Genomic DNA, 25,271 nt, shown 5'->3' on the forward strand with positions numbered 1-25,271 from the left:
GCCAGGCGAACAGCACTCGAGTAGGTCTGACAGTCTGATATTAAATGTTGGATCTATAAATGACACACGTGTTTACATGGAACCACGATATTATATATTATCACTGATACTTTGAACGGACTGAAGGTGTTTTTATGTAAACATCAGCTGCAGTAACAATAACTGAAACTTTCACAAACAGATGAATGATTTTATATATTTTACGTCTTGTTCTGACATCTTGATTGTTTCTGTGACACCGGCAGCAGCTGAGCAGCAGGTGGCGCCGTCTGTTCACCGCTCAGCTCAGGAAACTGGAAAATATGATTTTAATATTAAATGTTTGTTGATCAAACTGATTATTATTCTGTATTAACAAAGCTGATGATCAATACGATTTATTATGAACAATAAACTCATCTGAAGGAATTTGTAATCAGATTACTGACAAAATCAATTAATTAAAAAATGTGCTACTTTGGCTCTGATGCAGCAAGTAATCTGTAAAGTAACTAGTAACTAGTAACTAATACATTTATTTGATAACTAGTTATTAAATAAATGTAGTGAAGTGGAAGTATAAAGTAGCAGAAAATGGAAATACTCAAGTAAAGTACAAGTACCTCAACCTTCTCGAGAACATTATCATTGTTTATCAGTGTTTTTACCCCGGAAAGTAACTGAGTAAATTACATTCGTAATTCAAGGTGCTCTACTTTATACTCTATTACATTTGTCTGACAGCTTAAGTTACTAGTTACTTTTCAGATTACCTTCCTGTCCAGTGATCTCCAGATGTGTTGATGTTTGTGATAAAATGGCAAAGTCGTACTCGAGTAAAAGTAAATATCTGGTGTTAAAATATTACTTTGGTAAAAATAAAAGTCACACATATGAAGAGTACTCGAGTAAAAGTCTCAAAGTATCTGATGTTAAATGTACCTAAGTATAACTGATCCAGATTTACTCCAACACATTTATCTGATATCTTTAGTTACTAGTTACCTTACAGATTACATTTTTAAATGAATTGATTTTCTCATCAATCAGATAAAAACAGTGATTGTGACGATCAGCTGACTCAGTTTACACACATGTAATATATAATCAGTTACTTTACTGATACTTTGATACTTAAGTACATTTAACATCAGATACTTCAACACTTTTACTCGAGTACTCTCTGTACTCTGAAACTTAAAAACTCTTCTGATGTGAAACATTTAAAAATAATTCATCTGTTTAATGTTTCAGCTTCTTTGTTTGAGCGTTAGTTTTTATTATCTGATGATTTATTGAACATGACGACACGTCAGCTCCTCGATGAACCGACTCATGGTCAGTTATTGATCCGCTGCTGACTCGTCTCACAGGTTAATGTTCGACCTTTGACCTGTCGGGTCATCGTCAGGCTTCACTGTGTGAAAGTGATGATGAAGATCTAATCAGAGCTCAGCTGTGTGTTAATGAACGACTCCTCATCACAGTGACTAGTTTCACTCAGAGAGGCCTGAAGATCCAAACGTCCAACATCTCCGCCAGAACCTCCGCTGAGGCACCAGACGACTGGTTTCATGTCAACCTGGGAATCATTCAGACACAGCAGGCTGCAGAGGGCCCATCATCAGCGACACCACAGTGATCCAATTAACTCTGACTGCAGAGTCGCAGAGCCCAGAGAGACTCAGGACGCTGAGTTCTGATCCAGAGTCCTGATCCAGAGTCCTGATCAAGAGTCCTGAACCAGAGTCCTGAACCAGAGTCCTGAACCAGAGTTCTGATCCAGAGTTCTGATCAAGAGTTCTGATCCAGAGTTCTGATCCAGAGTCCTGATCCAGAGTCCTGAACCAGAGTTCTGATCCAGAGTCCTGAACCAGAGTTCTGATCCAGAGTTCTGAACCAGAGTCCTGATCCAGAGTCCTGATCCAGAGTTCTGAACCAGAGTTCTGATCCAGAGTTCTGATCCAGAGTCCTGATCCAGAGTCCTGATCCAGAGTCCTGAACCAGAGTTCTGATCCAGAGTCCTGAACCAGAGTTCTGATCCAGAGTTCTGAACCAGAGTTCTGATCCAGAGTTCTGATCCAGAGTTCTGAACCAGAGTTCTGATCCAGAGTCCTGAACCAGAGTTCTGATCCAGAGTTCTGAACCAGAGTTCTGATCCAGAGTTCTGATCCAGAGTTCTGAACCAGAGTCCTGATCCAGAGTCCTGATCCAGAGTTCTGAACCAGAGTTCTGATCCAGAGTTCTGAACCAGAGTTCTGAGAAAACATCTGAATTTTGAGTAAAAAGTTGAAATCTTAAAAAAAACAAAAAAACAATCAGAATTCTAATAAATAAAGTCAGATTGTAATCTGTAAAGTAACGTAATCTGTAAAGTAAAGTAATCTGTAAAGTAACGTAATCTGTAAAGTAACGTAATCTGTAAAGTAACGTATCAGTGTTCAGTACTTTACTTGCTAGTTTAACCTGTCAGATCTCTACCTGAAGAAAAGTAACTAAAGTAAAAGAAAGAAATCATCATTTCTCTTGTCAGAAAATCACTGAATGGTTTAGGTCCAGAATACATGAATGACATGTTAGTAGAGTACAAACCCAGTAGAGCTCTGAGATCTACTGACTCAGGTCAGATAGTGGAGCTCAGAGTTCAGACCAGACATGGTGAAGCAGCATTTAGCTGCTATGCTGCACACAAGTGGAACAAAATACCAGCAGAACTGAGATCAGCCCCAACTGTAAGCACTTTTAAATCCAGGTTAAAAACATTTCTCTTTTCACGTGCTTATAGCTGAGAACTTAAAACTTTATCTATTTTCTTTTATTTTACTTTTATTTGCTCTTGCTTTTAACTCTGTTTTCAGTGTTTTCAGTGTTTTGTTTGTTTTTATTCTGTCTTATGCTTCCTTTTATGTTTTGTCTTTATGTAAAGCACATTGAGTTGCCTTGGTATGAAATGCGCTATATAAATAAAGATGCCTTGCCTTGTGTGGTGACGTAGTTCAGTTTCACTCAGCGGACAGTAAAACAGTCAGAGCACCTCTAACATGTGCTGAAGTTCAGTAGTTGAGTAAATGTACTTAGTTACTCTGCTCCAGGTGTTAATGATCTGAACTAAAGTCCGTCAGTGACTCAGTCTGATGACGTCTCTTTAATTAATGATTCATTAGCGGCTCCGTCACAGAGCTCAGGAGTAACAAAGTAACGAGCTGGAGTAACGAAGTAACGAGCTGGAGTAACGAAGTAACGAGCTGGAGTAACGAAGTAACGGCGGCGGTCTCTGGCTCGCTCAGAGTCTCTGCGGGACAGACCAGCTCAGGACAGACCAGCTCAGGACAGACCAGCTCAGGACAGACCAGCTCAGGTTGGACCAGCTCAGGACAGACCAGCTCGGGACAGACCAGCTCAGGACAGACCAGCTCAGGACAGACCAGCTCGGGACAGACCAGCTCAGGACAGACCAGCTCAGGACAGACCAGCTCAGGTTGGACGCGGAAGTGTCCGGAGTGTCCTCTGCGCAGTGGCGCTGCGCAGTGGCGCGCGGGGTGTAGTCTGGAGCTCGTCTCTTCCTGCGGAGTCGGTTGATGGCGGCGGACACAAAGAGCTGAGGCCGAGACACACCGACACTCTCAGGACAGCACAGCCGGGACACGAGCTGCGGACGCGGCCTGGAGCGAACACGACCTGCCGCTGCGGAGACGCCCCGCATGTTCCCACCCGCCGCCTGTGGCCGTTTCCTCGGGAATCCGTCGGTAACCGGACCGTCACCGCAAACTTTGGAGAAGTTCGGGGAGAGTTTGAGTCGGAGCCGCGCACCGTTTCTGCTCGACGCGGAGGACGGAGAGGACTGAAAACATGCAGAGTTTGATCCGGGCTCTGGTGGCCTGGAGCGGGGTGCTGCTGTGCGTCCGCGCCGCCATGGACGAGTGCTCGGACGAGCGCGGCGCGGCGCAGCGCTGCATGCCCGAGTTCGTGAACGCCGCGTTCAACGTGACGGTGGTGGCGACCAACACCTGCGGCTCCCCGCCGGAGGAGTACTGCGTGCAGACCGGCGCCACCGGGGTCACCAAGTCCTGCCACATCTGCGACGCACAGGACCCTCGGAACCACCACAGCGCCGTGTACCTGACCGACTACAACAACCAGCAGGACACCACCTGGTGGCAGAGCCAGACCATGCTGGCGGGCATCCAGTACCCGAACTCCATCAACCTCACCCTGCACCTCGGTAAGACCCGGAGCAGCCCCTCTCTCCGCCGCGCCGAATCCCACTTGAAAAACACTCAATTTAAGGTTCTCTTGCTTACTGATGAACGCACCTACACACACGAACACAACTACGCACTTTCTATACATTAATTGAACTGCGCTTTTATTCGGCACAAACTTTAAAACATCAAACTAATTCCTTCTCTTGTAGAAAACAACTTTACAGAGCAGGTCTCCAGTGAGTCGCTCCACGGCGACACGTCTCAATACACCTTAACGGGCAGAAACACAGCGGTGAAAATATGTCATTTGAAAAGTTCATAAGGCAAAGTTCTGTCCGGTTCTGTTCGGTTCTGTTCGGTTCTGTCCGGTTCTGTCACTGCGTGTCGAACCAAAGACAGCATCGTTTAATCCAAAGAACATCTGAGCTGTGATCTGTGATGTGAGCAGGCTGCAGGCTGAAAACTGGCCCGGTTCTGTGAGGAGTTCGGCCTGACTGTGTGTGTGTGTGTGTGTGTGTGTGTGTGTGTGTGTGTGTGTGTGTGTGTGTGTGCAGTTTGTCTCTGCTTGTTCCTTTAATCAAAGTTTGTCAAACTGAAACTTTGGGAAAGAGGAATTTTTGCTGCCAGCAGTGAAGCAGGAGGACATAGTTTTCATTGTTGGGGGTGGAGTGTGTGTGTGTGTGTGTGTGTGTGTGTGTGTGTGTGTGTGTGTGTGTGTGTGTGTGTGTGTGTGTGTGTGGGGTCAGGCCCAGCAGCAGTTGGAGTTGCTCCTCCGTCACCTTCACTTTGTGATTTCCGGTGTTTGTCTGACAAACCCAGCAGCTCAGGGTTTCTCCTGACAAACAGCCTGAGGTGTGAAGTTAGCAGCCTGGTGTCCTATCGGCCCCTAAACGCCTCACCGGGGCTGTGGACTCAGTGGTTGGGGGGGACCGAGGCTCCTCTGAGGACAGCTGGTCTCTTGGTGTCTCTGTGGGACTGAAGTCGTCCTCAGGAATCGGTCCCAACACATCGGCCTTCACTCCGACAGTAAATAACAGAGGAGGCTGCAGATGTCTGCTGTCCAAACAATAAGTACAGCATGAAAGTTCACTCCTGACCTGGAAGCTGTAGTTTGGGGAGAGGAGGCGTCTGATCTGCAGTTACACGTGTTAAACTTAATGTGCTTCAGATTTTGGGACAAAAGGAGCTCCAGGGATCAACAACTGAACCAGCATCCATCTGGATGATCGGTTAATGTTTCGAGTCATTTTCAAGCAAAACCACAAAACACTCTTTATTTCTGGCTCCTCGCGTGTGATCGCTTCTCTCATGTGACAGTGAACTTGATGTGTTTGAGTGTTGGACTGTTGGTCGACACTGTGACGTTTAAAGACTTCAGGTTTATTGAATAATTAGTAAAATATGAAGTTTTTGTTAAATACTCAGAAAATTGAACCGAGTTTGGTTGGTGGTGAGTGAACGCTTACTTTGGTTTGAGGTGTTCAGGGCCTTCGAGTAGTTTTTCATTCTCACTCTGTTTTGTTTTTGGAAATTATAATTAACATTGTTTGTTTTTGTGTTTAAGTCATTTCTGAAGCAAAAATATCAAAATATTATTTCGTAACGTGAAAAACCCCAAACGTGTGCTGCGTTCTCTCTTTGCATCGCGATGAACTGAATATGTTTGGATGTTGAACTGTTGGTCGGACATTTACAGACTTTCAGACGTCTGTTGACTTGTTACATAAAACTTGACTTTTTCGTTAAATACTCAAAAAATTGAACAGAGTTTGGTTGGTGGTGAGTGAACGATGTCTTTTGTTAGTATAAAGTGAATATGTTTGAGTTTCAGACTGTTGATCAGACAAAACAAAGCTGCGACGATTAATCAATAAGTTGTAAACTATTAAATGAATCAGCAGCTGTTCTGATTGATTGATTGATTGATTGATTGATCGATCATCAGCTTGTTAAATGTGAATACTTTCTGTTTTCTTTCCTCCTCTGTGACAGTAAACTGAATATGTTGACATTTTTCTGATGAACAACTAATCGATTAATGAAGGAAATGATAAAAGAAGAGTTTCTTTGTGACGAGGATTTTTTCACATTGTTTATGTTTAATAAACTAAAGGACCAATCAGACCGGCTCTCCGCAGCTCTCCTGACTTGCAGCGCTCGTCGCGGCTCTGTTAGCCGTCGTCTTAGTTTCCCGGAGCTGCGACTCGGCCTTTTAAAAATACCTGTCTATTTGTGAAGCCCCGGCCTCCCTGCAGCACTACTGTTTTTAACAGGGCCTGACATTCCTGAGCGGTTCAGTCACGCTGCTGGTTGGAGCTGAGCTGCTGTCTCTGTAGCCTCAGGTGCTGGGCTCTGATTGGAGCTGCAGTGGGCTCAACGCCTCGTTTTCAAATGGAAATGTGTTTAATTACACGCTGAGTCTTCTGTCCTCGGGCTGCTTTCATTGTCGGCTCACTGTTTTCCTCATAATTAGAGCTCAGGCTTTGTTGAGCTGCAGATAACCTCAGAGATGTGTGATCGGAGGAATGTGTGAAGTCAGTCTGATGTGATTTAATTATCTCACACGCTCTTATTGTTAAAAACCAGCTGTGGTATGAGGCCGAAACAGGAAGTGAGCGTCTGATCGCCACCAGCTGAGCCTCCTGTTTGCTCATGTGACGTCTCTCCTGTCACCGGTGGGACAAGTCCTCCGCACAGGAAGTCCCAGCCTGTCCTCCTGAAGCAGCACAGATTGGAGGGTGAAGACGTGTTCAAACATCCAGATGTTGTGACTGTGACGACGTCTGTCAGTGAATTGGACAGGAAGTGATCCTGCGTCTGTTTGTTTAAGAGCTCGTCGAGTTTCATGTTTTCATCGAGAGTTTGTTTCCTGTTTACAGGATTTTAAATATTTAGTCTTTTGTGCCAAAATGATTTTGAACAGAGATCCTCAGAGGTCAGAGCGCTAACAGGAGGTCTCACTGTGACGCAGTGATTCAGAAACTGTGATGATCGAAAAAAGCAAGTTTTTCTTTTCATGAAATGTGTGAGAGGTCGTCTCTGGAGCGTTTTATAAAAGTGTCTCCTGACGCTCAGTTAACTATGATTAACATAATTAATGTTAAAGTCAGGCTCAGCCATCATCTCCTCCTGATGATATAAAGTCAGGCTCAGCCATCATCTCCTGATGATATAAAGTCAGGCTCAGCCATCATCTCCTCCTGATGATATAAAGTCAGGCTCAGCCATCATCTCCTCCTGATGATATAAAGTCAGGCTCAGCCATAATCTCCTCCTGATGATATAAAGTCAGGCTCAGTCATCATCTCCTCCTGATGATATAAAGTCAGGCTCAGCCATCATCTCCTCCTGATGATATAAAGTCAGGCTCAGCCATCATCTCCTCCTGATGATATAAAGTCAGGCTCAGTCATCATCTCCTCCTGATGATATAAAGTCAGGCTCAGCCATCATCTCCTCCTGATGATATAAAGTCAGGCTCAGCCATCATCTCCTCCTGATGATATAAAGTCAGGCTCAGCCATCATCTCCTCCTGATGATATAAAGTCAGGCTCAGCCATCATCTCCTCCTGATGATATAAAGTCAGGCTCAGCCATCATCTCCTCCTGATGATATAAAGTCAGGCTCAGCCATCATCTCCTCCTGATGATATAAAGTCAGGCTCAGCCATCATCTCCTCCTGATGATATAAAGTCAGGCTCAGCCATCATCTCCTCCTGATGATATAAAGTCAGGCTCAGCCATCATCTCCTCCTGATGATATAAAGTCAGGTGAAGTCTCGTAGTCCACAGAACATTTCTGGAGCTTCACAGTAAAACAGAGTTGCAGCGTTCTGCTGAACAGCTGAAGCAGCTGGAGATGATTTGAACATCAGATGTCTCCATGCAGCTCGTCTGCTGTGATCACAGAGATCAACCTGATCTGAGGAGACCAGATTTAACTCTTTATTAAGACGAAGTCTTCGCTGGAGCTAACAGTGTCTAAAATTAGCTACATTTTGAATGGAGTCTGGAGCTATCTGACCAGTGAACGAATACTTTCAGGGGTTGTCAGATGTTGTTGGTGGTAATGATTGAAATCAGGAAGTATCTGATCAAACGGGTCAGAAGATCTGACAGAATCGTTCCATGTGAACGTTCTCGACAGTTTTTTGAAGCTCGGTGCTGCAGGAACATTTCAGCGCAGGTTTGAGACTCGTCCCTGTCTTCATGTGTGTCTCTGCTGAGTTGGAAGATGAGGTTCAGGTTGAGGCTGTGATGCCGGCAGACTTAATCTCAGGAAGCGTGAAGTGTTTGTGGAGCTCAGGTCGGCTCGTCTTTCTGTGTGTTTGGACTCTTTGATGCGGCAGGAAGGAGACGTGTCCCAACTCGACTCTGCAGCTCAGACTGCACGGCCGAGTCCGACATGAAAGACCGACAAAGAAGAGACGTGCAGATGGACGGAGACGGGCCTCCTTCATTTATCAGCAACACAGCTGAGACTCTCTGCTGTTCTCTCACCTCATCTGTTCTGACCAGAATCCTGTAGTCGGGTCAATATCTTGCTCTCGTTAAGAACTTTTATAAGTTTCACAAAAAGCCCAAACTTTAAAATCTAAACACAAGCAGCCGTTTGTCTGAATTAAATTGGCAAAATTTTGAATGAAATCTGGTTCAATCAAAGAAAAAGTGTTGATGCTCCGCACAAAATCCAAAGAGCAGGAGGAGGGTGGAGGAGGAGGGTGGAGGAGGAGGTGGGTGGAGGAGGTGGGTGGTGGAGGAGGGTGGTGGAGGAGGGTGGAGGAGGAGGAGGAGGGTGGAGGAGGTGGGTGGAGGAGGGTGGAGGAGGAGGAGGTGGGTGGAGGAGGAAGTGGGTGGAGGAGGTGGAGGAGGGTGGAGGAGGTGGGTGGAGGAGGAGGTGGGTGGAGGAGGAGGAGGAGGAGGAGGAGGAGGAGGAGGAGGAGGAGGAGGAGGGCCTCTGTTAGTGCTTCAGTACCTGAGAGGCTCTTTGAAGTGTGAACATGGAGAGAAACAGGCAGAACAGTCAGAAACTACAACTGAGTCCAAACTGTCAGAACTTTATTTAAAAAGCTGGTGCAGATCCAGAACCGGTCTGAAACAAAGCGACACGTCAGGATTGTTGAGTCCAGAGTGATTTTGAGGTGAAGTCGTGTTAAAGGGACTCCGTCTGTCATCAGCTGCAGAGTCCACAGCAGCAGCTTCCAGCTGTGCAGCTCATAATCTCTGCTCAGCCCAGTTTCCCACGCTGAGCTCATTCCTCAGACACAAAACAATGAGTCCGGACCAGATGACTCCCCCTCCTCCCCCCTCCCCCCCGCCTCCCCCCGACACACACACACACACACACACACACACACACACACACACACAGATTGGTATAATTTGCAACAGCTGGCCACTCCAGAGGAAAAAGAAGTGCACTTGTTCTTTTATGGCTTGTTGGGAAGATGAGGAGCTCTCAGCTGGTTTTCCCACACTGCACTGCTGCCGCCGCCGCTGTCTGCAGGACAGACCCATGTCTTCCTGTAAGACTCGATGCATGTTCAGCTGCACGTCTCTGTCATTTCACAGCCAACAAACGTCTGACAGGTGGACTCCTGCAGGACAGTCGGTTGTTGTCAGGTGTGTTCACGTTACAAACATCAGAAATCTAATCGAAGTCAGCTTTTAGTTTAAACTTTCAATTCAAAAGAAGTAACAGTGGCAGAGGAAACGCTGACAGCGTCGGACATGTTGGTTTATTGTCTTCTCCAGAGATCCTTTATTGATGAGTTTGTGAGGAGGGCTCACTCTGGACAGATTAGAGGAACAGAACTTGTGCTGTTTGATGTTTTATTTTTGGTGAATATTATTTGAACGTGTCAAAAGTGGAGAGTCTTTACTGATCCACATGTGAGAGTCCGACAGCAGCAGAGCCGTCAGTGCTCAAATAAAAAGATGAAATCAGAAACAGAACCATGAGTTTGGACAGTCGTGACCCGTCTGCTTCAACACAGTTTACATTCTCAGCTCTGATTTGGCACCGTCGGTCCATTTTGATGCAAATGTTTTAAAGTGTCTTAATGAGCCTCGTGACCTGTGAGTCACTGCTGTCGCTTCAACCGCCGACAACTTCCTGCCTCTGACAGGTTACCATAGCAACAGGAGTGATGCGTACCACCGGTGGTGCCAGAGAAGAAGAAAAGTGGTTCCCTGAATGTAAAGACGGGTCAGACTCAGGGATTTGAACCTTAACATCTTTGGTTGGAGTCCAACAGGACCTCTGTTGTGTCTCCGTCTGCTTTATTTCCTGTCGCATCTCTTCTGTCTGACACACAAGCTCAGAATAAAACTAGATAAATACATATAAAAGCTTTTTGAACAAAGCAGCTGTGATCAGCGACTGCAAAACAATTATTTTAATGATCAATTGATTCATTAACTCGTCTTCAGGTGTCTTCTGTTGTCCAACCAACAGTCCAGAACTCAAAGACTCGTCATTCACAGTCAGAGAACATTTAAGAAGCTGAACCGGATCATTTTTTGATGTTTTTGCTTTAAAAATGGTCCAAACGATAAATCAGTGACCCAGATAGTTTGTGACTAATCTTATTTTGATCGATGATTTGATCAATCGTAGCAGCTCTGGTCAGTTTGCATATTTAAGATGATTGTACGACAGCTTTGTGGAGACAGTGCTGCATGTTGATGCTTCTTTTACAGTCGATGTATAATCTTCACCTGATGAAGTCTGTGTGTCGGACGCTGTGTCGGAGCCTTTCAGGAGGTTTTCACATGTTATGACTCTGACATGTGGTTTAATCTCTGAGTCCTCTCTGGGCGGAGGTGTGATGGGTGACAGGTGGAGGAGCTGCTCTCACAGACAGATAGAAACAGTCTGTGGTTCAGTTTCCTCTCTGAACAGTCCGGTTGACCTCGAGGCCTCCAGGGGCCTTTTATTGTTTCCCTGACTGACACTCGAGGGGCCCCGAGGCCTCGAGTGACGAGAGCTGAAGAATTTTAAGAGTTCAGTTTGACAAAAACCCGAAGAGGAGAGCGAACAGAACAGCTTCTCTGTGAAATCATCCTCCTGATGACGGAGCGTCAATCACTGTTCTGTGACTTGAGATAATATTTTCCATATATGATTAAACTTCATACCACAGTGAACCTGATCAGTAATAAACAGCTGCAGCTCTAATTAATAATCATTTGCTTCTCGACTGAGAGAAAACTTCTCAGCAGTGATTCTGATGATCAATCAATCAGTTTTATTCATAATCGCCTGAAATTATCTGAAGTGATGAAGACATGATGAATATTTAAATTTTCCCACATTTTTTGATAAATTACTGAATTATTGATTTAAATAGATGTTTGTAAAATTAACAGTCAAGATGTCATTACCTGCTGAGATGGTGTTTATATAGTGTGTATGGTGTGTAGAGCGTAGTGTGTGTAGTGCGTATGGTGTGTAGTGCGTATGGTGTGTAGTGTGTATGGTGTGTGGGGTCACAACAGTATATAATTCTGTGTGTTCTGTAAACAAAGATGTCTGTTGGTGGGTCAGTAGGACCGTCTCAGTCGAAGTGTCTCTGCAGGTTAAGGTGACATTTTATTTTCAGTCAGATCAGAAACAACAGAAACGAACGTGAGTCTGTAGGAGGACACGTTTCTGTAGGACACGTTTCTGTAGGAGGAGAGAACCAACAGTCAAAAACTCAAAAAGTCTTCATTCTCTGTCAGAAGTGACGAAGACGAGCGGCAAATCGTCACATTTAAGAAGCTGAACCAGAAGTTTGATGTCTTTACTTGAAAATGTCTCTTCAGGAAAAAGCTTGAATGTCAGATTAATGTTGGGCTCTAGATGTTGTAACTGAGACCTGGCAGGTGACATGATGCTCCACCTTTGACCTTTCTTTATGTTCTCCACCATCTGATAAAAACGAGCTGCAGATGGTTTCTGACGTCTGAAACCTTCGTGGTCACGTGACCTTTGATCACTCACCTGAGCTCTCGTGTCATTATGTCGGAGGACGTTCAGATGTGTTGCTTGATGAGGAAGTTTCCCGCCTCAGATCCTCAGGAGCGTCTCCAGCTGCTGACGGCTCTTTATTTACCCTCCTGCCCCCCCGACACAACAAACGTCCTCCTCTTCCTGCTCCTGATGTTTGTTCTCTCATCTCGCTTCACTTTGAAGAACAAACTCCACATTCTTGTCGCTGTGTGCTAATTAAAAGGCCTGTGGTGCGTTCAGGGTCACTGCTGCACCGTCACTCGCTGTCATTGGGACTCCATGACAACACAAGTCCTGTCCTGTCCTGTCCCCCACGACGCAGCCGCCATTTTGTTTTTTGAGACGGTTCTGAAAGAGACGGTCTTACTGTCGAGGCAGCTGGTGTCTTTATCTTTTGTTTCTGATCGTTTAGTTTCGTGGCTGCAGAGATTTACAGGAAGTCGTTAAAGGATCAGTTCACCCAGAGTGTAAATTCAGATATAAAGTCAGGCTCAGCCATCATCTCCTCCTGATGATATAAAGTCAGGCTCAGCCATCGTCTCCTCCTGATGATATAAAGTCAGGCTCAGCCATCGTCTCCTCCTGATGATATAAAGTCAGGCTCAGCCATCGTCTCCTCCTGATGATATAAAGTCAGGCTCAGCCATCGTCTCCTCCTGATGATATAAAGTCAGGCTCAGCCATCGTCTCCTCCTGATGATATAAAGTCAGGCTCAGCCATCATCTCCTCCTGATGATATAAAGTCAGGCTCAGCCATCATCTCCTCCTGATGATATAAAGTCAGGCTCAGCCATCGTCTCCTCCTGATGATATAAAGTCAGGCTCAGCCATCATCTCCTCCTGATGATATAAAGTCAGGCTCAGCCATCGTCTCCTCCTGATGATATAAAGTCAGGCTCAGCCATCATCTCCTCCTGATGATATAAAGTCAGGCTCAGCCATCATCTCCTGATGATATAAAGTCAGGCTCAGCCATCATCTCCTCCTGATGATATAAAGTCAGGCTCAGCCATCATCTCCTCCTGATGATATAAAGTCAGGCTCAGCCATCATCTCCTCCTGATGATATAAAGTCAGGCTCAGCCATCATCTCCTCCTGATGATATAAAGTCAGGTGAAGTCTCGTAGTCCACAGAACATTTCTGGAGCTTCACAGTAAAACAGAGTTGCAGCGTTCTGCTGAACATCTGAAGCAGCTGGAGATGATTTGAACATCAGATGTCTCCATGCAGCTCGTCTGCTGTGATCTCTTCTGTTCTGCAGACTGTGATCGCAGCAGACGAGCTGTATGGAGACATCTGATGTTTCTCCAGCTGCTTCAGATGTTCAGGAGAACACTGGGGGAGGAGATGTGACGTTTTTAAGTGAACTGTTCCTTTAAGATCAGTGGAAGCTGTTTTCTGGTCATAAAGTCTGAAGTTCAGCTGAATTATTTTCAGAGATCATTTTAAATGAGTCAAACTTCAGCGGTGACTTCAGGTCGTGTCAGTCGTTTTTAAATCTTTGTGTCTTTTTTTGAACTCTGAACTGTCGACTTCACATCACGTCTGTGACTCTGATAGTTCCTCGATGTTCACCTCCTCTAGCAGTTTGCTGTCAGGTGACAGTCGTGAACGATTCAGTGATTTCTGAGTGAGTCGATCAGCTGAGTGGAAACTCTGCTCAGTGTGTGTTCGTTTCCATGAAGCGTGTCGTCGTCTCTATTCGTCGATCATGTGACAGGTTGTCATTAAACCGACACCTGGATCAAACCTTGTCGGTGATGAAGTCACAGGAAGTTGTAACTGTGTAATTACACCTGGGCCTCCACACACACGGATGCTTTCCCACCGGAGACGAGCTGATGACGGTTGATTGTAGCTGTGGGTTGTTCTGGCTGCAGGCGCTGACATTTCATCTGCAAATGAAACTAAAGATCACGAGCTGACAGTTTCCTGCTGCAGCGTCTGAACTGAGGGTTTTTATATCAGAGCTCGGTGCGTCCGGGCTGTCTGCAGTTATTAGTTATAAAGTTATAAATACATTCATGTCAGCGTATGAAGCAGAATATAAAACTATATATGCTATAATAAATGTGGAGGTCTGTCTCTGACACTCAGCTGATCCAGAGTCTGTTTTTAGATCTGTGTTCTCCAAACAGCACCGGGATCAGTTTAGCACTGAGGACAGACTGTGTTCAGCTGCTGACTAACAGGTTTTATATATTTATTGATTTAAAGTTGGAGACAACGCTGAAAACTGCCTGTTGGTGCTTTCAAGGACAGTCCGACACTCGAGGTTTGACATCAGACAGCTGCACTTTTTATTTCAGTGCAACAAACGTCTAAAAGTTTCTCTTCAGTTTGATTTTCTGATAACTTTTCTCATGAGTGCATGAAGATCTTCTGTCTTTGTTTGTTTTTTTGGTCTGGTGGTGCGTTCATGGCCCTCTGATGTCAAAGACAAATGAACAGTATTTATGAGGGAAGTTGTTGGAAAATCAAAGATCCAAAGTAAAACATCGTGTCTCAAATCTCGAGTATCTGAATGTCCTTGAACGCACAGATAGTCAGTTTGCAGCGAGGTGCTGGTTCTTCACAACACCACAGTAACTTAAACACGTTGACTGAACGTCAGAGGTTCAGATTAACTTCAGCCTCTGCAGCTGTGAAGAACCAGTATTTATATAAATGTGTCTGAAATAAAGAGCAGAATGTTCCTTTAGCTCGTCCTTTACATTCAGGTCGGTGTCTCTGAACTCTGATCGGGTCTGTGTCTTCAGATTAAACATGTGAATGGGTCGACTCATGTCGGCTCAGACTAAACAGCTTGATACAATCTGCTGCTTCACGTCAACATGGAGGCGAACATGGAGGTGAACATGGAGGCGTCCTGTGAGGAGGCGCTGCGCTGCAGAATGTCTGCTGTGTTATCAGCCGTCACAGTCTGACAGGAGGACAGGAAGTGCCAGGAGACGCCAACACACTTTTTTTTACAGCAGTTGGGAAAGATTGATGGAGACGGCAGCGTTAAGATTTCTGCCTGATGGAAACACAGCGAACATTTAACTGACACGATCAGCTGTGGCTGCTCCCAGAGGAGGAGGAGGAGGAGGAGGAGGAGGAGGAGGAGGAGGAGGAGTGTGAAGAGCTCTTAAATCTCCCGGCGAGGCGACTGGTTCTGATGTTAATTAGTGGTTGTTGTGTCCAATGACTGGTCTTGTTTCTGGTCCGCCACCTCTTCTTCTGCTCTGTTTATTACAGCCTCGTGTGATCGTCTGATCAAACTCACTTGTTGTTTAGTTTATTGGTTTCATTGGAGCATTTGAAAGTTTCTTGTAGACGAGGCGGACCCAGCTGTGGTTGGTTTGACTCTGAACATGAGATTTATCACAAATGAAACGGTCTGCGTTCGGTCCATTAAAGAACCAGGCTGCTGCTTTTTGTTTCACTCTGATGCTGGTGAAAGCGGGCAGGTCGGTGCGTTCGAGGACCCTCCAACATCCTGAGAGTTTTGAGTGTCGGCTGCTGAAATAACCAAATTCACATGACCCGTTTTACAAAGACATTCCTGTTCCAGAGCCCCTCAGACAGCCACACCGGGTCAGCAGCAGAGGGTCCACGTCTGAGGGACGTCCTCAAACTGCTGCGTTCAACAGCTGCAGCTATTAGTTAGTTAGTTTGTATATATGATGAAGAACAAATCTCCGTGTTTGTTCGGAGATGGAAGTAGAGAATGTTCTGAAAGAGTCGAGCAGAAAGAGATCCCACAAATGTCCCACGCTGACGTTGTGGGTCGGTGCCGGCGCTGTAAACACGTTGACAACAGTTGCTGAATAATTCAAATAAATCAAATTAATTGATTGACTGTTTCAGTCGTCATGACAACACAGGCTCGACTCTTTCTGCGTCTGACTTTCTTAAAACGTGTTTTTCCAGCATGGACTCTGGTGCGTTCACTCACGCAGTCATGACTTCCAGTTCTGCCAAAGCTGACCGGCCGTGGAGACCTTTAACCTTTGACCCGACTGTAAACGGACATAAAGAAGCACTTCCCGTCCTGTGGGACGACACGCTCGCTGTGGGAATCGAGCTGGACGGACCCGACTCGCAGGAAACTGAACTGAAGTGTGTTACGGCATCGTGGGGGGGCTTCAGGGGGTCCTGGTCCTGCTGAGACTCTGTGATCTGTCTGCTCAGGAAGTGATTCAAGGCCCCGGGGACAGCAGAGACGGGGGTTTTCTATTATTATAGACGGTGTGGAGTCTGTGAAGGGGCAGAGATGCATTACAGGGACAAGCAGATGCATGCAGGGTAATTTTAGCCCTGCTCCCTGAGAGGAGGAGGAGGAGGAGCAGGAGGAGCAGGAGGAAAAAGTGACTGGTTTTCAAAGCTGAGTGAGGGTAAACAGATAATTACGGTGAGGGCTGCAGAGTGTGGACTGATTGATGTGATCGTCAGGTCTTTGCTCATCTTTTCCACCACAGTGTTGGAGATCGTACAGCTGACGGAGCTGCTGGACGTTCAGAGACGCCGAGGTTCAGGCTCTTAGCCACACCCCTGATCTGTGATGTCACTGGAGGGGTTTTACCTGCCAGCTGATGGAAAACGCCTGTCGTGACATCACAGGTGGGTGTGGCCAGAAGTTAGAGCCGCTGAACCGTACAGTATTTTAACTGAAGCCTTCACGGCGACAGTGGGCACTGTAACGCTAATATATTGTTATCGTGAGACGGCAGAAGTGTCGGCTGCTTTTGTTTATGATTTTAGATTTTAACATTTTACCTTCTATCGCGTCCAACTAGAAACAATATTCACGCACTAAAGAACATCTGGAATTAGACGGATATTTCCTGAAATAAATAAAACTTCATGGACTGAGCTGTTATTATGTTTAATAAACTGAGTTACGTTTGTCTCGAGCATGGAACATAAAATTGACTGATTTTTAAAGCAAGTTTTGTATTGTGAATATTTCCTCCTCTAAACTGAATATTTTTGGGTCGTCGTGGACAAAACAAGACATTTGATTCCACATTGTGTTGACCAAACAACTCCATGATCAATCAGAGAAATAATAATAATGATGATAATAATAATAATATAATAAATAATGCAGCTCTGGTGTCCCTGCAGCTGTCTTTACATCTGAACATCTGGATGCTGGCAGGTCGCCTGCAGCTCTGGACATTTTTCTCACGTGAGGTTTTGTTGTGGTGACGTCTCTGCTGTAAACCTGCTGCGACAGAAACACCCGGCCAGGGTTTCATTTCCAGGTCTTCACTGTGAAACGGGAGACGATCCAACAGCAAACAGAGGAGACGTTTACAGAAACAGAGCTCAGAGCTGAACTTCATTATTCTCTGTTTGATAAACAGAATTAATTACGTGTGAACTCAGACTTTTAATTTGGTTCAACTTGAGTCTTTGATCACCTCGTCTGAAGTTTCAAAGCCTCGCTCAGAGACAGTCTGCACCGCAGTCAGCAGCCTCTTGTTTCAGATGCAGCAGCAGATAGTGGCTGGACGTCCTCGGGCGGTGAAGACGGCGGCTCATTGTTCCTGTTGTTGATGTCTCAGACATCTGCAGACGATCCACTCATGTGGGTTTTTTTCATTTGTTGAAGAGCTGAAGCAGATTTCCATGTTGTCTTTTCTGCTCTGTGGTTTTTGGGAGGACATGATGTTCCTGATTACCGTCATTTAATCCTAAAGACGACATGTTTTGGCTCTTTTATTAAGTTTTTAGTGTTTCCAGAGACAGAAGACCTCCAGCAGTCTGTTTCCTGAACGCCAGGTTCACCTTCAGACTCCACAACATCCACGTCTACAACTTTATCAGCAAACAGAAGTATTTATCACACTGGAGGAAATGATTCAAAAGTCCCTTTGAAAATCACTCAGTTTTATGTTGCATTGCTCGAGGCAAACTTAGCTTTATGAAACACTGACGACAGCTCAGGTCTGTTGTTTGAAACTGAATCCATGAAGCTTCAACTGTTTCAAGAAACATCCTTAGCATTTCTGTAGTTCATGTCATAGTGCCGGAAAATCGTTCTATTCACATGGAAAAGAACAGAAACTAAAAAAACTGAAAACTAAAAACTTCTTCTGAAGTGAAGCAGACTGAAGGTGATCTGTCGTTACCAACAGATGTGTCCAGCGCTAGTTCTAGTTAGCTTAGCCAACAAGCTATTATGTCTGCAGACCATGTCGTGTTATTTACACCCTTAATCTGAAATCTTCACTGTAGCTGCTGAGCTAAAAGCGTTAGCACCCTGTCTGAAGTGTGTGTAGAGCTCGACCGCGTGACGAAGGTGTAAATAATTGTCTCTCACGAGCTGCATGGAGACATCTGATGTTCAAATCATCTCCAGCTGCTTCAGCTGTTCAGCAGAACGCTGCAACTCTGTTTTACTGTGAAGCTCCAGAAATGTTCTGTGGACTACGAGACTTCACCTGACTTTATATCATCAGGAGGAGATGATGACTGAGCCTGACTTTATATCATCAGGAGGAGATGATGACTGAGCCTGACTTTATATCATCAGGAGGAGATGATGGCTGAGCCTGACTTTATATCATCAGGAGGAGATGATGGCTGAGCCTGACTTTATATCATCAGGAGGAGATGATGGCTGAGCCTGACTTTATATCATCAGGAGGAGATGATGGCTGAGCCTGACTTTATATCATCAGGAGGAGATGATGGCTGAGCCTGACTTTATATCATCAGGAGGAGATGATGAGGTTAATGTTTGAGTGAACTGTTCCTTTAATCTCCCTTTAAAGCTCAGACAGAAGGTCTCCTGAGCTGGATGTTTTAGAAGTAGTGATTTTGTTTCCTTTTGAATTTCATTGAAGGTGAAGTTGGTCGTCTGTCTCTGCAGTGTTTCAGGTCAAACCACAGTCACGTCTCATCAGAGTGTTTGAAATGTTTTCCTCCAGCAGTGTGTGTCAGACTTCAGTCCACACATTCAGGACTGTGTGTCAGCAGCTGTGGGGTCTTTGTGAGGTTTGTTGGTGGGTGGAGGAGGTGGAGGAGGAGGTGGAGGAGGAGGTGGAGGTGGGGGTCCTGCTGGGTGTCTTTGTCTGTGATAATGAGGGCTGTGTTCGTTTGTTCCTGACGTCCCGGTGTGGTGACACCTCTGGGCGGAGCGTCTTCTTCTTTGGTGGTCTCTGCTGTTAAATCTTCAGCAAACACACTGCTGTGTGAGAGCGAGCAGAGCCGGGGCTGATGGGAATCTGCTGCCGGGTTATTTTAAGGTGGACGGCTGGAGTTTGTAAAGTCTCGTTGTTGATTGTGTTCGATGAACATTTCACCTCATTTACAACCAAACTTACAACTCAACTACTGACTTCAAGTTTCACTAAAAACTAAATTACAGAAGAGAAAATGTCCCAAACAAAAACTCAGCGTCACAAAATAATAATTATTTGTTTGGTTTCATCCAGTTGAAGGAAATCTGTGATTTAATGAGAGAATAAATGATGACAGGGCAGCTGCTCCACCTCCCACCTCCACTCCCTTCCTGTCTGCCCCCAACACACACACACACACACACACACACACACACACACACACACTTAATTGGAAATCCCCCCACCACACACACAGACACACAAACACACACACACACTTCTGACAGTACATGAAGAGTTTTGGTTGGATGAAAGACGTCACTTGGCTCTTTCAGAAACTGTGATGAGTTTTTAACACGTTTTTTTGGCCTCTTATTATTTAACATTAATACAGTAACATGTTTAAGCTGAACCCGTCTCAGTGGGGGTTCTGCAGGAGCTGGGTTACTTTTTTGATGTTGAAAGATCCAAAAACTGATCTTAACTGTGACGTCATCAAGACGAGTGAAGACGTCCTGAAAGTGATCAGTGTCGCAGGAACACGCATCAGTACAGACTGAGTTTATAAAAACATCCACTGAACTACACATCACCAGACCCCCTTAACAAATGTAGTGATTTTAAGAGTTGTTGAGTCAAAACAAACTTTATAAACTGTGTGAAACTCTGTCTCTGACTAATTCATATTTATTTGTTCCTTCTTGTAAATTCAGCAAATGTTCAACATGAACTTCTTTCTGTGTTTGAGTAGAAACATGGAGTCTGTTCGTCCCAGTGGTGGACTGTTGATTTGATCACTCAGTCGCAGGTTGATGTCAGGTGTGACTGAAGCTTTCAGGTCAGCAGGTTCTTCAGTGAAACTTTCTGTAGACTCGTTATCACCTGAAGCTCTTATCCATTCAGACCTGGAGCCGTCACACACACACACACACGCACACACTCTCCAGATTTTCACCTCCAGCCTGCCACTTTAATCTCCCCTCGTCCAATGAGAGCGCCCGGCTGGTGGCGGCTCTGTTTATCAAACAGAAGAAGAGATTAAGGTGATATCAGCGGCATCCTGCAGGCGCTCTACTGAGCGCGCTCACACCGGCCTTCAGCTCTAATTCCTCTCTGTTTGTTATTTTTGAATTCCAGCTGCGAGTCGGACTCACGGTCCTGTTTGTGTGGAGTACGATCCGGTTCAGTCAGGTGTATGTTCAGTCTGAACGTTTCCTCCTGATAACAGTGGGACTGATAGCACAGGGCTGTTCCTGTGTGGAAACCAAACACACCTTAATGTCTGTGTACATTCCTCTATAGGAGCCGTTACACATTAACAGAGACATTAATGTGTAACAGCTGCTCCTCCTCACTGACCCAGTTCACACACGACTGGACAGAACCAGAGAGGCTCAGGCTGCTGAGGCGGGACAGAAGCTCCCAGCTTCAGACACACACACACACACACACACACACACGGACATGTTCAAACAGGAAGTGGTGATGTTGTGACGACAACAAATTCGACCAATTGCTGTGAAGAAGAAATCAAAAGAGGGCTGAAAGAAACAAAAACGGCCAGAAGACGAACAATAAAACCTCCTGTACACTGTGTGTGTGTGTGTGTGTGTGTGTGTGTGTGTGTGTGTGTGTGTGTGTTACCTACACCTGGCCCAGTCCCCAGGTAGTTCAGGAGTTCCTCAAACTTCACAATAACATGAAACCTGAGTCTGAACAGAAGTTTAACAGCGATCCAACACAGAGGCGCTGAGTGTGACGGGCCGCGGGCCAGAATCACACACCTGCTGTTGTTTCCTCACATTACAGTATGTACATTTTCTTCAGCCGATAAGAGAACTGAAGCCTTTTTCTCTTGTGTTTTAAAATGTTTTGAACGGACTCGGTCTCGGTCTGGTTCTGTCACAACACCAGTCAACAGGATGATGTCATTCATAAAATGAGCCCAGATATGTAACGTGATGATGATAATGATCCTCAGTCTGTTTTCTGTGTTCGGGACTTCAGGAGCTCGTTCAGTTCTTCAGGCGTCCTCCGTGTGACTGACCTCTGTTCACGGTTCTGGTTGATTGTGTTGAAGGTCTGTGGTTCTGTACCAGGCTGCAGTCACAGCACTGAGGGAGTCTTTACAAGAGTCTTGTTCTGCCGGTGACCTCTGACGGGTCCAGGATCAGAGGAGTCTCAGCACTAAACTGTTTCATGTTGTGGACTTTTGACTCTGCTGCATTCCTCACATTCCTCCCTGTGAGTCAGCCTCTCCTCCCCCACCAGCAGAGCTTTATCTCTCTGAGGCTTCAGCTTGTTGACCTCTGACCCGGCAGCACCTGCAGAGAGACCAGATCTGGTTTACTGTGCTGCTCTGAACCTGACTGAGTCTGTTCGTTGGTTTATGGCAATAATTATTGAACTTAACCGTCATGTGAAGTCGTCACATGCTGCTCTTCTGCCTCAGAGCTTTAAAATACACCACTTGAGGTTTTTGGACTGTTAGTCTGCTTCAAACAAGCGAGTTAGTGTGACTTGTGTCTGCAGTCAGTGTTTCTTTCTGTTCTGAATGTCGTGCATGAAATCCCTGAGACGAACGGACACAATGTCTTATTTTTTACACAAAGAAATAAATAAATGATGTTTAATATGCTGAATTCACAAGAAGGAACAAATAAGTCAGAATCAGTCAGAGACAGAGTTTCACACAGTTTATAAAGTGTCTCCAACTCAACAACTCACTAAACTGACACATTTGTTAAGGGAGTCTGGGGACAAAGAAGTCGCCTATACTGGTTACTGTTCAGTGTATCTGTAAAATGTGACATGTTTAGATCAATAAAATGTTTCTTCTTTCATAAATTGAGTGTAAATGGTGAAATTAGTGTAAACAGTGTGTTCAAACAGCTGCTAAATGTTGGCAGGTCAGACTTTAGCACTTTAGACACAGAAGCAGACAGGCTGGTGCAGCCATGCTGCCACAAACTGACACTTTCTACAAGCAAACACACAACTTACTGTTTTCATTTAATGCTGAATTTACAAGAAGGAGACAATGATTCAGAATCTGTCAGAGACAGAGTTTCACTACGTTATAAAGTTTGTTTTAACTCGACAACTCTGAAAATCACTACATTTGTTAATGGAGTCTGGTGATGTTGTGTTACTGGTTCAGTGGTTGGATCAGTTGATATTTTTCTCTTTGTATTCTTGAGTCAAACAAATGTGGACATTGGAGCACATGTTCAGGCTCTCGTGTGGTGACAGGAAGAAGGCCTCAGTCTGAAGCCTGTTCGCTGCATCAGGGTTTAATGTTTGTCTTGGTGTGTTTTCATTGTTCGGGACGAGGTCAAAGTTCGTGGTTGTGACTTCAGTGTGAACTTCTTTGCTTTGTTTCCTGCTTCGGTCTGAACTCACATGTTCACTGAAGGTTTTCTACGTTTTCTTTTCCATCCAAAGTTTATCTCACGTTCGTTCACAAACGATTCTGGATCTTATAACTGTTTGAATAATCAGTAGTAACCCTGACAGTATTTGTTCATCTTGATTGGAGAAGGCACCAAACTCCCTTTGAAAATCTGTCAGTTTTATGTTGCATCACTCAGAGAAAACAAGACATAATTTATTAAACACTGATGACAACAAATTCATAATTTTGGGCATGAAAGTGAAACCAAATTTCTTTTCTTTTTTTTTGGAATTCAGGTTCATCTGAAATGTTTTAGTACTTTGATTTGTTTTTATAGTTTTCTAAAACTTCATTAAAGAATACTTCTGTGTAGTTTTGAAGCAGTTAACTGAACTCAGTTGAGTGTTGAGTCAGAATAATCTGGTCCGTGCAGCTCGCTCAGAATAATCAGATTACTGACGAGCCTGTAAACACAGAGGTGACCTTTGACCTCGGCCCTGCTCGGTACCTGCTGCGTGCACGTTGTCGTTGCCGCTGCGAGCGTCGACTCTCTGCAGACGATGCTGCAGATGGAGGACGAGGCTCGCTCATGCCCACACGTCCAAAAGTCAAAGCGGCCATTGTTCGTTCCTCCGGAGAAGAATGCGATGAGGTCATGGGAGGAAATTTAATTGGACCGTGCTGCGAGCCGGGGCGTTCCCCCCGGACCTTCATCCCCTGTCCTCCCCCTCCTCCTCCCCCCTCCACAACAACTGTAAACCCCCTCCTCCCCCTCCCGACCCTCAGGCCGACCCCGAGGCCTCGCTCCACCGGCGGGAAGACGATTCACAGGAGGCACTGCACAAAAACATCCGCGGTCACAACCGAGCCACACTGAAGGACCTGAAACAGGACGTCTGAAGGACTGACCCCGCCAAAATAAGCTAAACCAAAAACAAAACTTCAGATACGTGTAGATGTGAATTAATATATACAATGTGACATCATTTAATGTTTCTGTTTTAATTTGCGTCTGTTGATTTACCTTTGTGTTAATTCTTCATCATTTGTTTTAATACTTATTTTATTCATTCATTCATTTAGTCAGTTATTTTCACAGCGGCTTCCTGTTCGTGTCCCGTAGCCTTGGCTGAAATCTGGAAACATGAAGTTCTGTTGAAGGACAGCAGAGCTCGTTACGTCCTCTCAGGAGTCTGTGGACTCACTGTGGTGTCTTCCTCCCCCGTCCTGATCTGTCCTCCTCAAGGACGTCTTCCTCGTTAAACTCTGGTGGAAGACAAACATCTGTCTCTGAGCTCTGAGGATCAGATCCTCCTCACTCAGACTGTGATGACGGAGGAGGAGGTTTGTTAGCCTGAACAGAGGCGATGAGGTTAAAGTTCACTGATGGAGAATCAGATGAAGTCTGATGATCAGTATCTGGTCTTCAGACCGCTCGTGCTGCTGAGCTGCACTTCTCTCTCCTCTCTTATCAAACCCTCGTTCTGCTGATTGGATGAACGTCTGGTCTGCCGAGGTTTCGTCCTCCGACACGTCTCGACGCGTCTGTAACGCTGCTGCTGCAGGTCTGATGACAGGACGGACTGCAGGAAACCAGAGCGAGGAGGACAGCAAAGAGCCGAGACAAGACGAGACAGGCAGGACGAGCGGCTGGGTCTGCTGCAGCCTCTTACGCTCCTCAGCTTCCTGTTTGATATCCAGAAAAACAAAGATGTTACACTGACGGACTGGATGTGTGACGGCTGGAAGCAGAGAAGAAATGAGATAATAATCAGTTATCGTTTATCATGATCACGTTTGTTTCTGAGAGAAACAAGAAATGTTTTTGTCATGAAGTTTCTAATGTACCCAGGTATTTAAAGGTCCTGCTCACAGGATGCTGTTCTCTGGTATCTGTCCGTCAGGAGACCCGCGGATCGCCTCGGTACTGTAACTGTCCTCCAAATCACAGAATGAAGTCATAAAGTTGTGTTTGTACGGTGGTCTGTGAGGCCCAGAAACACTCAATATCTGGCATAACTGTAAAATGTCTGCGGTTATTTTACGTTATTGAAGTTTTTCTGCCGCTTGGTTCTGAGGCGGGGCTCTGTCACCAGCCTGCTGAGGGACTCTGTTGTTAGTCACTGCTCAGCTCACTGTGGAGTGAACGAAGGGGACGTTCAGACGCTGTTGGAGACGCAGAGGAAGACGTGATGAACGTTTAAACATCGGGTTGACACAGCGTGTTTCCTCCTCCGGCTGGTGACGCTGACGACCAGCGAACTCTTCTCTGCTGATCGCTCAGAGGTCAGAGGTCAGAGGTCAGAGGCCGTGGTTTGTTGCTCAAGGACACTTCAGCAGAGTCTGAAGGAAAAT

General features: G+C 45.4%; 1 protein-coding gene across 1 annotated transcript in view; it reads left to right on the forward strand.

Moving 5' to 3' along the window:
* Positions 1 to 3,454: 3,454 nt before the first annotated feature.
* The window catches only part of lamc1 (laminin, gamma 1), a 50,174-nt gene continuing 28,357 nt past the window's right edge, over positions 3,455 to 25,271 (forward strand). The window contains exon 1 of the mRNA XM_073490695.1: positions 3,455 to 4,201. Coding sequence (XP_073346796.1) covers positions 3,829 to 4,201 — 373 coding nt within the window. The 5' untranslated portion in view covers positions 3,455 to 3,828. The remainder of the gene's footprint in view (positions 4,202 to 25,271) is intronic.

Source organism: Pagrus major, chromosome 21 (genome assembly GCF_040436345.1).
Source record: "Pagrus major chromosome 21, Pma_NU_1.0".
NCBI classification, from domain to species: domain Eukaryota; kingdom Metazoa; phylum Chordata; class Actinopteri; order Spariformes; family Sparidae; genus Pagrus; species Pagrus major.